Genomic DNA, 14,736 nt, shown 5'->3' with positions numbered 1-14,736 from the left:
GGGTCAGGTGGGCCTAACTACATCGCACAGGGCACACACTTGTTCACTGCCCTGAGCCACGTGGCTGGGGCGATCTAATTTTGAGGTGTGGACCAGGCCTCAGAAACAACACACAGCTCAGCCCGAGCTCCCTCCCTGAGCCTGGCATCCCTAAGATTTCCCTCGGGGCACTCCTCTCTGCCAGCCCCTAGTTCCCTCTCCTCAGAGGGCCTCTGTGTTTCCATGGCACCCTGCCTGCCACGGTGCTGCTGCTGGCTCCTCTGGACCCTGTGCCACGCTGTCCTGTTCCTTTCCTCTTCGAGCCGTACCAGCAAGGTTCCTCCGAGCCTCATCCGCCACACCTTCCAGCTTCCACCCAGGCCGCACTGCTCCCCGCCTGCCTGTCCTCCAGCGCTCTGCCCCCAGGGGTGGGGCCCACCCTTGCCCAGGGCGCGTGCACCTGTTCCTGCTGGGGATGGGGGGCTACATGTCACTCGCTGCCCCTCCTGCACCAGGGGCTCCAGACTCTTTGTTTTGAGCAATGACAAGGAGTGTGATGAGCTGCTCGGCTTGGCGAGGGCCGCAGCCCTCTCCAGGGGAGGCGTTGCCCCTTTCTGGCTGTGAGAAAGCATGGGAGGGGACCCCTGGCCCTTCCTGCACACGGTACCTTCAACAGTTCGCAGTTCCAGAAAGGAAGGGGCCAAAGCTACGTGGGAGGGGGAGATGGGAAAGTGGGGTGAGGTTGCCGGTGCTGGTAGCAGCATTCCTGGAGGTTTCACCACATGACATAATCTTCCATTCCTGGGGGCTGCCGGACAATGCTGGAGAGTTGGCTACCCCAAACCGAGGGCAGGGGGTCTGAGGAGGCAGAAAAGATGCAGGGGGCTGCTCTAGAGGCCAGGGTGCAGCCCCCCCCCCCCCGGGGAGGTTGGAGCAAGGAGGGCAGTTTGGGGGTGGGGACGGGAGTGGCGTGTCCACATGGACCCCACCAGTGTGTCCTTCGTCCCCGGAAAAGCGGAGACTCCCGCTTCTCCCCCATCACCTCCGGGGTCCGCCACCACCTCCAAGGCCCGGGGCTGTTTCCTTGAGCTGCAGCTTTGCCTGAGCCAAGGACGGGTCGCGCTCGCCCTGCCCCCGCGCCAGCCCCGCCGAGGGAAGCGCATCCGGTGGGCAGGCGGCTGCCAGGAGCACCCCAGGTCCGCTTCGTCTTTCAAACGCTACAGAGCCGGCAGCTCCGTGCAAGCGGAGCCCGGCCAGGCCCGGCCCGGCCCGGCCCAGGGGTGCAACATCGCGGCGCAGCGCCTAGGGGGCTGGGAAAGGCTCCCGCTGGGGGCGGCCGCTCTGCGCCCGGCTCGCCGGGCTGCACCTGTCTCCGCCGCTTCCCCGTCCCCGGCTGCTGCCGGCGTCTGCACCCCCCGCCCGCTGCGGGCCCCGCCCCGCTCCGCGGCGATGCGGCGCCGGCTGGGCAGCGGGGGGCTCGGCTCCGGGCGCTGATCCCCTAGCTCGGCCACGCGTCGGGCGCCGGGGCTGCTGCGGGGACCCGGAGGCTGCGGCTTGGCCTGACGCGGCCCCTAGCTCCCCGGCCGCGGGTCCGACGCAGCCCGGCCGGATGGAGGCTCCCGGTGGGGCGGGGACCCCAGGTACGTGGTGGCTTTTGGGGAACTTCTCCGGGTGCTGGCGGACAGCGCCGTGCCGGGCGGGGGCTGGCGGAAGGGGCCGCTCCGCTCCGCTCCCCGGGGTGGGGTCTGGGGGGGCTCCCACGCCAGAGAAAGTTGGTCCGAGCGCAGGGAACCGCGTCCGCTCCCCGCCCGGGGTCTCGTCCCCCCGCCCATCCCCGGCGCCTCCTTCCCCCCGCAGGGCTGGCGGCAGGCCCGGGACCCCTGCCGGGCTCAGCCAGGGTGGAGGCGGCTGCTCCCCGCAGTGCTGGGCGCCCGGGCTGCCCCGGGCAGGTTCGCCCCGCGCCCATCACCGCAGCCACCGGCCCCGCTGAGGAAACGCCTCCCCGGGCACGGGAAGGAGCCGCGGCCTCTCCAAGGCGGGTGACCGGCCGGGGCAGGTGCCGGCTCCGCAGCCAGCCCGTGCCGCGCCGCAGGGACCCGCCCCGGTCCGCTGGCCCGACCCGGCGGCTTTCCCGAGCAAAGCCCAGCCGCGGTGTGCGGGGCCGAGCTGCCGGTGCCCCCCGGGGCTGGCTCAGCCTCTCGCCGGCGCTGCGTGGGGCCCAGACGGGGCCGCCGGCCCAGGAAGCGCAGCCAGACGTGGGAGTGGCCCGTGGCAGAGCTAAGCGGGGGGAGGGGTAAGTGTGCGGCTGTCTGGCGCGGGGCTGGGGGTGGAATGTGTGTAGTGGGGGTGGGGAGGTGTGCTGTGCATGCGGGGGTGTCTGGGGTGTGTGTGCGTGGGGTGCCCAGTGGTGGGGGGGGGTGTGGTTGTCTGCATGTGTGTGGTCAGGTGTGCAGGGATTACAGGGTGTCCTGGGGTGTGTGGGGGTTGCAGGAAGGTGTGCGCAGTGGGTGGGTGTGGGCTGCACGTGGACGTGGAATGCCTGCGGGGCTTGCACGTGGCTGTGTGTATGCGGTGGTGTGCTTGGGGGTGGGTGGTTTGCACACAACGAACTTTGTATGTGTCTTGGTGTGTGTAACTTACCTTCACCTTCCGGGGCCGCGTTGCCCCGTGTCTCAGGGCCCCAGAATGTCCCAGGCTTTCCCTGTGTCTGGAACAAGGCAGGCCTGAGCCGTAAGGGGGCAGCGGTGCCTGCAGGGGGCGGCAGGGCGGCTCTGGGGCCGAGAGGAGACAGGGCAAGATGTGGAGGGTTCCAGTGGGGATGACTGGGGGTTGTCTGGAACATCCCTATGGAGCCAGCCCACGCTGCAGTTTAACATGAGTCAACAGGAGACAGGTTGGAGTAACACTGATCCTAGCCCCCCCAGGGTGCAGCTGTGGGGGCACCCGCGAAAGGGCAGCGATGGCAAGAGAGTGGAGGACAGAACCCCTTTCTAGAGCTATCCTCAGGGTTCCGCTGGGTTGAGGGTCCAGCCTTTGGCCTCTGGAAACGGGAGCTGAATCCTGATTGTGGCGCAGGGAAAACGAGTCTCAGCCTGGTTCCCAGTTTGATATTCATCCACATTACAACCCTGCAGCTGTTCTCTGCTCAGAAGTGGCTTCGGGGGGGTGGGGGGGTGGTGTGGGTTGGGATTGAGGGGCACTAGCCATGCTGCATGGGGACTGCAGGACGGGAGCATCACAAGGTGCTGCAGGTTCGGACTAAGGTGCATTGGCCAAGGTGTGGGGTGAGACTGGGAGAGGGAGGGGCCTGCAGGCCAGGTCAGCTGTGTGTGTGCCGGAGGTTTGCACAGCACCTGTCTGCGCTGGGCCGGGCTGTCCCCATGTTGTGAGCGTCTCTCTGCCGGGAGAGGCATGTGCCTGCAGTGTGAGAGAACAGAACAAAGCCGGAGCAGCTCTGCATGCATTTAATGAGCCATCGGGGCCAGGATTTCTGCTGGTAAATTAGGGGACTGGATCTGGGAGACAGTTTTATGGCTGGAGCTGAGCCAGTTAAACAGGTTCCGTTAGGCTAGTGCCTGGCTCCCGAAGTGCGGTGTGTTCATCTCTCGTGGCTGAACGTCCCGGGGTTATAACGCAGGGTAACCCATGCTGATGAGGCTTGGGGACGTTAGCTGCAGCAGGCAAGGCGTCCAGGCACTGGTATACTGAGCTCCGGAACCCCGCCAGCCTAGGGCACCTTACAGCTAGTGCAGCAGGCCCCTGCTCTCCAGGGCACATGTCTCCTTCTCAGCAGGGGAACGTGCTCTGAACTCCACCCCAGGGGCAGTGGATCCCCCTTCCACGCACCAAGTCTCCTGGGCCGAATCCCAGCCCCAGGTGGTCTGAAATGGGGCATGTAGCACGTTGTGCCCATGTGTGCCAGCCATCCCCCAGGTGCACTGGGCCCTTTCATCACCAGCAGCTCAGGAGCATGCTGCCCTCCCCACCCACATAGGCTCCTACAGCCCTTGTCCAGATTAGGCTGAATCAAGGGCTCCCCCCCCGCATTGCTAAGGGAAATGTTAATCATCTGGTCACTCTGTGGCAAAGCACCATCCCTCCCCCCAGGTCTCCTGCCTGGATTCTAGGGTGACCAGACAGCAAGTGTGAAAAATCGGGATGGGGTGGGGGGTAATAGATGCTTATATATATGAAAAAGCCCCAAATATCAGGACTGCCCTATAAAATTAGGACTTCTGGTCACCCTGCTGGATTCAGTCAGGATGGGACGGATTTCAGTTCCCCTCCATTGGTCTGGCTAATATATTCCCACTGGAAATCAGTGTGGAGCCCCCCTTGCCCATGAACCCCCATTGTGAGGCCAGCTGGGCAGGAGATGGACAGCAGAGTGGGGCCTTGACCTCAGGAGCTGCAGCAATAAGCCCTTCTTTCTAATCTCATCTCCATCCCTCCGTCCTGTGCGACACCGGCCCCCCCGCCCCGAAGCGTCCACGTGCTGACAGCCAGGAGAGTTCCCAGTGGACACGGGAAGAGATGGGGTCACGGGACACAGCCCTGCCCTGAGCCTGACTGCCTAGCTCTGTCTTCCCACTGGTCTGCTCCCGGCCCGGGCCCCAGTGACCCTCTTTCGCCTGCTCTACTGGTTTAGAATTGATTTTCAAGGCTCCCCCTTTGCCTGATGTTTCCTAAAGGGGAGACCCAGGATCTTTCCCCTTGGTGGGGGGAGACCCCATCCCTACAGCAGGAACCTGCAAGCCTCCTCTCAGATATATTCAGCTGGTGTAGATATGCAGCCTCCCGTATGGAGTGGCAGCTAACGGAGACCTGGGGCAAGAACAGGCTTCCTGCACCCGGACGGCTACTGGCCACCCATCTAATCAGCGAAGTCCCGCACACAGGCAGTGGGAGCAGTCAGGCCTTGTCTGGTGACAGTGAATGTAGTCGGGGTGTCCACAAGCTCTTTGCATGCGTACAGTGTCTGTTCAGGGTGGCCCAGCGCATGGCCTTTGGGTGCATGGGCAGCTGTAGTGCAGCCGTCCGGCTGCAGCACACGCATGAATGAGCTCCCTTGCATCAGGCTTGCTGGCTAGCTTGGCTCCAGCACGTTTCCCTTCAGGGCAAACCACCCCCAGTGCATGCTTTTGAAACCTGCATGGCCAGGCACCATCCTGAGCAGCTAAAGTCCTGTGCTTCCTTTTCCTTGCCTGATCCTGGTAAGGACATTCTGCACCCGGAGCAGAATGACATGCAGAACAGCTGCTCAGATGAGCAAGCAGCTCCTACTTGCTGTGGTTCCAGCCCTGAGGGCTGGGGTCTTGGGTCCTCTCCAGAAAGATGGCTGCAACTCCTGGCCCCAACCCAGTGTCACCTGGTGCCAGCTCAGTGAGCTGCTCTCCTGCCTTGCAGTGAAAACGGGCTTGTGGCCCTGTTTCCTTCTGTGGGATGTCCAGACGAGGCCTGACCTGGGGTGTGCCCTGCTTGTTAACAATACTGTGGCCTCAGGGATGCCCAGCACACTGGCGCCCGACTCCGATAATGACCCTAGCACTGCTGTCACGAGGATACCTAGGTCTCTGGTGCCCCTGGGGTTTGCCAGCACGTGCCGCAGGTCTCAGGGATGTGGCCTGTCAGTCCCCCAGGCCTCACTGGGGCGGGGCGGAATCTTTCCCAGTAACAGCTTTTCTCCCAGGGGTTTCTCCAGCAGTGAAATCAAACAGGACTTAACAAACAGAGCCTGATTACAAATCCTTCCCTCCCGTTACCCAGCCTTCCCTGGTGCGCTGCTCCAGTGCCCCGGGGCGCCCAGCTCAGACAGGGGAAAAGCCCCTTCAAACCCCTAAACAGCAGCTCCCTCCTGGTCCCTCTCTCCAGCCCCAGGACGCACAAAGGCCCGAGCCCCCTGCTGGCCCTATTCACAAGGCACCGTGAAAAGCCGTGACCGCTCCCCACCACATCCTTGCTTGCCCAGCACAGTGCAGGCCCTGTCCCTGCCGCCCCCCGTCCGTGTGCCCGTGCCGAGCATGGCTCCTGTCCCCTCACAAGAGCAGTCCGCAGCGTGCTGCTGTTCACCTTTCCCTGGGCTCCAGGGGGATACCTCTGGCCCGGCGGGCCCTTTTGATCTCGCTCAGGGCTCCCTGCTCTGAGGAGATGAGCTGGTGGTGGCAGGCCAAGTCACGCCTCCTTGCTGTGGCTTCCCGGCAGCACTGATGCATCCTGCCCCACAAGTTTGCCTTGGGAAAGCTCCAGCCCCAGCACTCAGGCCAGCCGTCAGTGCAGGGTCTGGCTCAGCGCTGTCACCCCTTGGATCTTGCTCCCCCTAAGACCAACCGCCTCTTATCTCGGCCTTCCGGGCCTCCCCAGAACAGGCTTTTGTTTAGACTGACACAAAGGGTCCCTGTGCAGGGCAGGGCGTGTGGAGCTGCTGGTACAGGTCCATCTGCCCCCTCCCGCAGCCAGGGCAGGGTTCTCACCAGTGCAGTGTCTGGAACTGCCCTTTCCTCCCATTCCCCCCGCGCAGGCTGTTCCCTCGTCTCCCCCAGTGGCTGCGGAGCTGAGTGCAGTGCCTTGCGTTCTCCGAACTGCTCCGTGTGCGTGTCCCTCCTCTCTGGTGTGGAGATGAGGGCAGAGACCAGAGCCTCCCTGACCCCCCCGCCCCCAGTCCTGTCATTTCAAAATGGCCTTCCTCGGCTTGGGAAACTGCGCCAGATGAGTGCCCCAGAGCCACCGGAACTGGCAGGGGCAGAGCATGCGAGGGACAGAGGCAGCTGGTAGCCACATGTGACTCAGGGAAGAGGCTGAGAGCAAGGGAAGAGGCCTGTCTGTGGCAGGGCGGAAGTGCCCCTCCGAGCCCCTGAGCAAGCAGGCGTGGGGCTGTGGGAAGGGACTAGAGCAAAGCCCTGTGTCCCCAGAGCCGGAGTGGTGCAGGCAGCAGCAGAGAGAGCCCTGCGAGTGTGCCTACCACCCACCTGGGGGGACTGGGCAGCTCAGCCTCCATGGCCCGTTCGCTGCAGGGGCCTAGCCAAGGCTGGGAGACCCCCAAAGCCATCTCCTGGCTTCGGGCCACTCGCGGCACAGGCTGGAGCGGAGCCAGTGTCCCAATGGGGAGAGGCTCCATCCCGCCGGCCCTTGCCCTGCCAGGCACCCAGCTGTCCCGGGAAGGGGGCTGGAGATGCCAGTGCAGGGGTCTTTCTCCCCATCCCCCACCTTGCTGGTGGAAGTCCCAGAGGCAGGAGCGTGCCGGAGCAGCCATGTAGTAAGGCACACAGTGCCTGCCTGCTGGCGGGGGCTGTTTGGGGGCAGAGGAGGCCTCGTCCCTGCACGGGTGGGGAGGGGGGCAGAGGGTGCAGAGCCCAGGGCTCGGTCTCTGGGTATCTAACACCGGCAGTGCTTTGTGATTATAGAACGGATTAAAGAGCCCCAAACGCTGGAGCGAGCTGCCGGCATCCCGGCACATGGGCGGGTGGAGGAGCCTCCCAGCCCCCCTGCCGAGGAGCAAGGCGGGATCCCCATCCCCAGCTCGGGCCTGCTGCAGGTTGCTGAACGGAGACGTGAGTACAAGGCAGCATCCCGCCCCCCCGCTCACAGCTGTGCAGCTGGCCAGGCCTTCCCTAGGGCCTGCCATGGGGCCCAGCCCAGCCAGGAGCCTGCCCCGGGGCTCCTTTGTCCCTGGGCCTGGCCTGCCCCCAGGGCTCCTTCCTCCCCCTGCCCTGGTCCCAGCCCAGCCCAGCACAGCCAGGGGCCTGTCCCCCGGGACTGAATCCCTTCCAGCCCTGGGGCCCAGCCCAGCCCTGGGCTTGCCTCCCGCCCAGGGCTCCAAGCCAGGGAGAGGTTGTCTTGGTTCCAGGGGCTCATTCCCCCAGGCAGACTCCAGGGGGAGATTCCCCAATTGTGGATACATGGTGAGAGCGCAGGATCTGCCATGCGGAAGGAGAGGGAAGCAGGGCCATTACTCTGGCCCCAAATCCCTGAGCTGTCACCTTTGCTCCCCAGAGCCCCTGAGCAGCGTGTCCTCCTTGGAGGTGCACTTCGACCTGCTGGATCTGACCGAGCTGACGGACATGTCGGACCAGGAGCTCGCCGAGGTCTTCGCCGACTCCGACGACGAGAACGTCGCCAGCGAGTCCCCTGCCGGTGAGTGTGCCCAGCCCAGGGGCAGGCAGCCTGGCCTGCCCCCCACACACTGGGACAACTCCACTCACCTGGGTCCCTGTCTCTCCCAGGTGGGGGGGTGGGGGGGGGTGTCGAGGCAGCACCCGGTGAGCTCAATGTCTAAACACAACACGGGACGCTATTAACGACCCAGGCCTGCCCCAGCTAGGGTGTGGCCCCCTCGCTGCTTCCCCTAGCCACAGGCAGCACGGGATCAGCACATCCTTCCTGTGGTCCGTGCGTCCCCTGAGCTGCCTGCAGTGCGGCTGGCCTCGCTGGGGAAGGCAGCAGCGAGGCCCAGGAGCAGAGGCAGGGCCAGCCTCGTCTGTTTCTCCAGCGCAGCCTGAGCCCCGGGGCCGCCAGGAGGGGGTTTGGAGCCAGGCCTTTGCAGACAAACCCCACCCAGTGTGGGCCACAGCCTGTGACAGAGTGCAGCAGGGGGCCTCATTAAATTGCACCAGCTCTGCCATGCATCTTGAGCAAATCAATACTGCTTGACAGGGGCGTCTCCACGGGGCATCACTGCTCCGTGGGAGGCTCTTCCCTTCCATCATGTAACTGTCCGAGGGCTTGGGCCAGCCCCTGCAGCAACCAAGGGCACATGGGCCGGGACGTGGGGCTGCCGTAGTTCTGGGTGCGAGGGCCTGGGCAGGAGTGTGTGTGTCAGGGGATCGGGGAGCATGGGGCAGTGAGGGGCGCACATGCTCACCTACACCAGTGGATTGGAGGTTGCACATTGGGGCCTGCCACACCCTAGCTTGCTGCTCTGTCTGCAGCAGGTGGGGTGCAGTCCCACACAGTCTCACTGCAGGGCTGCTTCCCTGTTTGGGGCACAAGGGGGAGGCACTTGGGTTTCAGTTCAGCCGCAGCCCTTTGTCTGAGGGGATGGCCCCAAAGCAGCTTTGCAGTGCTGGGGTGGAGGGCAGGGCAGAGCACAGGGGATCTGAGCTGGTCAGTCCCAGCTGCTGTGCAAAGGGGAGGCTGGTACTCTGGGGTGAGGGACTTGGCATTTCCCCACTTGCTCGGGAAGGAAGTGATCTATTGCGGGCACTAACATGGATCCACTGTCTGAGAACACGGGCAGCCCTGGGCATTCGGGGGGCTCCCACCTATTCTGTCCCCCCAGCACCCCATCAGCCTGGGGCTCCTGCTCCGCCAGTCTGTGTCTCGGCGCATGCAGAAACAGCAGCTGCGGCCCGGTGAAACTGATTTAATGAATATGTAAATCAGCTCCTTTAGCATCTTCAGCGGGAACACGTGACCTGAATCAATTAGCAGAACTCCCCTGCACTCTCACTAGGGAGATGGCTGGAGCTGAAGGTAGCTCCCTGCTGCAGCTTGGTTCCTGCGACACAGCGTGTGGGCACGCACTCATGGCATGGGCACCAGGGGCGTGTGTAAAATGCTCGTCAAACGCCACCAAGTTCACGCTACCACGCCCCGAAAGGAAGATGAGTCAGCACCTGCCAGACCAGGTGCCCGCCCCAGATGGGTGCAAAGAGCTAGTGCAGGGTTTACCCGCAGTTTGCCCACGTAGACACATGGTAATAAATCCTCTCTGAATCTGCGCCGAGTCCCTTAATGCAAAGGCAAGGGGAACATGAACAGCACGTCTGTGGCCCTGAGTGCACATGCAAAGTGGCAGGTGTGACTTGCACATGCAGTTACCACAGCAGGACCTGCAACTAGCCAATGCATCTGCCCCATCACTCACCCAGGCAGGTGGGGCAGGGCACAGGACTGGAAGGTTTCTGGTGTAACCTTAGGCAAGACACAGACTCTTTCTCTGCCTCAGTTTCCCCAAAGTTCTTGCATAGCTTACAGGAGGCTATGTGCCACACCCCTGTACAATGGGGCTGAACACCATAGAAATTGGGGACACATGATTCAGAGCACCTCCACTTCTGAAAAGCAGGCCCAGCGCAAATCCCAAACCCTCTTGCCCCTGACTTGACTGCAAATTAGCTTGCTCAGGAATCTGACCCAAAGGAATTAAAACACGCGGAGGAAGGCACTGAATGGCTCTGGCAATAAGATACAGGCCTCTGCCCTCTCCACTGCTAGGGGCCCAGCTGGTTGTAAGCAAAGGTGATTAGCACTTTGGGCTCCTGGCTGTGGAAGGAGCTGAGGGTCTCACTCCACGTCCCTGTGGCTGTAGGGTCCCAGCCCACTAGCTGCGGCGGATCCTTAGCAGGCTCACCAGTGATCCTGGGGTTCGGGGCCTGAATGCTGCCTAGAGCTGGTCCCTCAGGAGCGGGGCGGAGACGAGCGCGGGGGGGAGTTTCTGTTGCTGCTGCCCATTCGGCGGCTGTTGTGGAGCAAGCCCAGCCCAGGCCAGCACCTGCCTGTAACACTGAAAGGGCTGGCAGGGGCGCGGGAGGTGCCTGCTTAGCATGTCTGTCTCCTCACAGGGCTGCACCCTCCCCCCCTTCCTCGGGCCGGGTGCCTGCGATCCCCCTCCTGGACAAGGACCAAAGGCGAGCAGGGGCGGGAGAAGAAACACCTCAGTGACTCGGAGCTGCAGGCAGGCATCGTAGACACTTTCCTGGCGGTGGAGAGGCCCCAGGAGGACTAGGAGGCTGGGAGCCACGGTGGGATCTGAGCCAAGGTGCCAAGCCGGGGGTGTGCACTCTTGCACTTACCCCCAATTCCAGACAGTTTGTGACCTTACCAGACCCCTACTCCTAGAGAGACGAGCAAACCCTGCTGGCTCCGTGTAATGCAAAGCTCCCCCCTTAGTGCAGCCGTAGCACGTGGATCAGCTGTGCCAGGGCACTGGCCGTGCTGGGCAAGGAATTCCAGCGAGGAGACAGAGCATCAGCACGCTGTCTTAGCACTTTTTTAACCCTTTCTTGCTCACTCTGTACAAAACCTGGCCAGGCCGACAGCAGCAAGGGCAGGGCCCAGGGCCAGGAGAGAGCCCGGCTGCACGGAAGGGAAAAAGCAGGTTTGGGGAGAATTGCGTCTTTCTGGAGAAAAGCCCTCTGGCTGCAGGCGAGTTAGGAGCGGGGGAAAGCCCCCGTTCTTCCCCCAGGGCAGGAGGGAGGCAACGTCCAAGGAACCTGGGGGCAAACAAGCACGCTGGTTCTTCCCCAATGAAGTGCTGTAGCTCAGAGCAGAACCCAGCTGCCTGGGGGCCGCCAGCCAAGGTGGGATTTAGCCATCACTTGCTAGAAGCACATTCTCGTCCCTGTGGCTTTACACCTGTACGGGCTTTAGCTCCGGTGTAAGAGCAGCACTACTGAAGATGCCAGCCTGGGAACAGCAGCCCGTGCTCATCTCCCACTGCGAGCCTGCCCGGAGAACTCTGCAGTGGGGCTGGCTCTTGTGAGCTCACGTGGCTGCGAGGAACCCATGGGTCTGAATTACGACTGCTTTGCCGCTGTTACAAGGAAGCCCAGTTCCATCTCCGGAAATGGCATGGGGTCGGGGGCAGTTGGACAGACGTCTTTCTGTGGTCAAACTGGATTAGGCTGAAGCGAGCTAGAGCATGGGAACATGTGCCCGACTGCACAGATCCTGCTGGAGGGGGCCCTGGGGTGAGGCAGGAGGGGCTGTGTTTACTTGATCCTTTCACCATTGACACAAGCTGCTTCGTGCTAAGGAGCAGAACGGAGTCGAGGGGGCCTGGGAGAGGAACGGGGCCTGTGCTGTGCCCAGAAAACAAGAGGGGCTAAGCTGGACATCCTGTCCCCTTCAAACCTTAGCCTCACTTGAATTGTTGCCACACTCCTAGCCCCTGCTGTCCACCTGGAATCTGTCGTGTTACCAAACTTTTCCTACCTCCTCCCAGGGGTGGGGTTAGCCTGTTCAATGCCCCTACGGCCCAATCTCACTAAGCCCAGCTGTTCTGTAGGGGGAGCTGGACGGTGCTAGAATGTCTTCGCAGGCTCCCCTCACAACTGCTGCTGTCCATCCCACCGAGCCCCCGGGGCAGTCTAGTCTTCATCTCCTCCCTTGTTCAGAGCACCAAATAATGCCAAGGCTGCCTCAGGAGCCATGGCAACTTTCTTAAAAGACAGTTACAAAGGAGGGATGGGGAGGGGGCAGGTCTTCCCCTCCTTCCACCCTCCCTTGGTTAAACTGGGGAATCCTCATTTTCTGCCATTGGGGAGAAGAAACTCTCCTGCCGACCCAACGTCTCTTGCCTCACTGTAGCATGGCGTTGGGCGTGTGGCTGCCTTCTGTCCCTGCGGTTCTGTGTGCGCAGTAGTGTCTGGGCCGGGGCTACGTCGTCCTGTCCCGTCTGCTGGCTCTGCTTAGGACCCCTAGCCCCTCGCACCTTGCAGGCTGCAGTTAGTGGACCGCTGGCGAGGTAGCCTGGCTTGGAGGCTATGTTCACAAGAGGGAAAGGAGACAACCCAGGGGTGGCCAGCACAACCAGTCCCATACAGCTCTCTGCAAAGCTCATCTTTAGTGCACAACAGCAGCATTGCGAAGGGAGTATGGTAACAGTTGGGTGGGGGGGGACCAGTCTGTCAAGGGATTTGAAATAATTAGGGCCCTACCAATTTCATGGTCCATTTTAGTCAATTTCAGAGTCAGGACTTAAAAAATAATCAATTTCATGATTTCAGCTATTTAAATCTGAAATTTCAGTGTTGTAATTGCGGGGTCCTGACCCAAAAAGGAGTTGTGTGTGTGTGTGTGGGGGGGGGGGGTCACACGGTTATTGTACGGGGGTCGCAGTATTGCCACCCTTAGCTCTGGGCTGCTGCTGGCGGCTGGAGAGCGGCGGCTGCTGGCGGGGAGCCCAGCGCTGAGGGCAGAGCCGCCGCCAGCAGCAGCCCAGAAGTCGGGGTGGCCTGGTCTGGAATTGCCACCCCGACTTCTGGGCTGCTGCTGGCAGGGGGCTGCCTTCAGCGCTGGGTGCCCAACCAACAAGTGCCAGTCTCCGGCCACCCAGCGCTGAAGGCAACGTAGAAGTAAGGGTGGCAATACCGTGAACCCCCCTGCCTGCCCCCGCAACTCCCTTTTGGGTCAGGACCTCCAATTTGAGAAACGCTGGTCTCCCCCGTGAAATCTGGTCTTTTGTGTGCTTTTACCCTCTACTATACAGATTTCACAGTCCGTGATGCTTTTTTCATGGCTGAGAATTGGGTAGGGCCCTACAAATAATGCCCCAGTCATTGGACCATGCCCTCTCTCTCCTCTACCAAATTTGGAAAAGAGGGCCAGATCTTTGGGGTTGGAGGAACCACAGCTCTTGTTTCTGCCCTGTGGAGTCCAGCTGCAGTGAAATTCAGATGCAGCATGGAGACCGAGGGTCCAGCAGGCCTTTCTCTGGGCTGCACCCGAATTTCATGGCCTGACAGTGGAGCTGCTCCTGATTGTCATGTAAATCAGGCCAGCTGCCAGCTGGAGCACACCTCATGCTTCAGCTGACACACGAGCCATGAGGGGCTTCTGGAGCAGCTTCCAAAATAAATTCCCTGCTTCGAGCCCAGAGTAGCAGTTTGGGCTGGTTTGCAGCTTTCATTCAGATCCGTGCTGTTGCTATCCCAGCGTCCCACATGTTAGTTATAGAGTGCCAGCAGGCCCCTGGAAAAGGAAGGCTCCAACTCTGATGGGTGCAGGGGGCTTGCAAGGGAGGGATTTCTTAAAAACAATCTCCCACCAAAGCAGGAGCTGGTTAAACTCCTCCTCAGAGCTCCAGCCCGGAGCCACCCGGTCACCAGACTAAAAGAGCAGTTAGGTCGTGATGCCAGCATGACACTATAAGGACTTGGGTGGTTTTAATCTAAGTCTTAAGGCAGCTCTAGGACACACACCTGCACCCTCCAGCTGTTGAGCCATTCTGCTCTTGTCCTGTACTTTTCATTGGTTGTGTAGCAGCTTTCTGTACTGTTAAAAAACAAACGTATCCCCACGTGCCCGGCCGGGTGTGTCCAGTGGTTTCCTTGGTCTCCCACCTCACTCAGCACCAGCCGCGCTGCACCCAGCTCTGCACACCTGAAGTCAACAGGGGATTGCATGGGAAGGGGATGATCAGAAAAGCACAGCTGCTGGGCTGTGCTCCTGCCCAAGGGGAAGGGGGTGACATTTGGGAAGGCCTGGCTTTCAGCGTTCAACTGCTGTGTCACTCAGCCCAGAGCTGGCATCAGCTCATGGCTGTTCTTTAGTCACGCTCATCACAGACCACAGAGCTGAACCCCCAGACCTGCTTAGGGGACCAGCTGGGAGTAAAAACATCACTCATCACCCAGGTGGGCTTGAATGGGACTTCCCAGGTCCATCTCCCCCACCCCTCTGCACAGCAAGGGTCAGTCCCCTCAGAGCCCCTCTCCAGGGATAATGCTCCTTTGAGTCAAAAGCAGTGGCTGTTGCAGGCAGATCCCTCAACAAGAACTGTGAACTCTCACTTGGGTGGACATGGGATTTGATGCCTAATTTGGGCATTTATGCAGAGGGTTAAAGCACTGGCCAGAGGTGGGGCAGGAGGGAATTTGTCCTGCATACCCTGGTATTCCAGTCCCTTCACCAGGGCCTCAGGTCCAATGCTCCCCTGGGACCTGCTGTGCTCCTCACCTGCAGCCATTCAGCTGGTCACACGTGCTTGGGGCCCAGTCACTCAGGCTGGTGGAGAAAGGAAAGTGCTGACACAGGGAA

The 14,736-nt window shown here is 61.6% G+C and overlaps 1 protein-coding gene across 1 annotated transcript; it reads left to right on the top strand.

Moving 5' to 3' along the window:
• Positions 1-1,520: 1,520 nt before the first annotated feature.
• On the top strand, positions 1,521-10,702 carry DBNDD1 (dysbindin domain containing 1). Its single transcript, XM_077831466.1, has 4 exons — positions 1,521-1,619; positions 7,380-7,526; positions 7,969-8,109; positions 10,539-10,702. The coding sequence occupies exons 1-4, from the start codon at positions 1,589-1,591 to the stop codon at positions 10,700-10,702; spliced, it is 483 nt and encodes a 160-aa protein (XP_077687592.1). The 5' UTR covers positions 1,521-1,588.
• Positions 10,703-14,736: the final 4,034 nt, after the last annotated feature.

This window comes from Eretmochelys imbricata, chromosome 12 (assembly GCF_965152235.1).
Source record: "Eretmochelys imbricata isolate rEreImb1 chromosome 12, rEreImb1.hap1, whole genome shotgun sequence".
NCBI lineage: Eukaryota > Metazoa > Chordata > Testudines > Cheloniidae > Eretmochelys > Eretmochelys imbricata.
Note: the sequence above shows the minus strand (reverse complement) of the source record. Positions and strands in the feature narration are given on the sequence as shown.

What these genes read in the sequence shown, in the direction of transcription:
- DBNDD1 (XM_077831466.1), top strand. Translation starts at nt 1,589, where the DNA reads ATGGAGGCTCCCGGTGGGGCGGGGACCCCAG. An exon ending in GCAGGTTGCTGAACGGAGAC is followed by an intron (nt 7,527 to 7,968) that starts GTGAGTACAAGG and finishes TTTGCTCCCCAG; the next exon opens with AGCCCCTGAGCAGCGTGTCC. An exon ending in CGCCAGCGAGTCCCCTGCCG is followed by an intron (nt 8,110 to 10,538) that starts GTGAGTGTGCCC and finishes GTCTCCTCACAG; the next exon opens with GGCTGCACCCTCCCCCCCTT.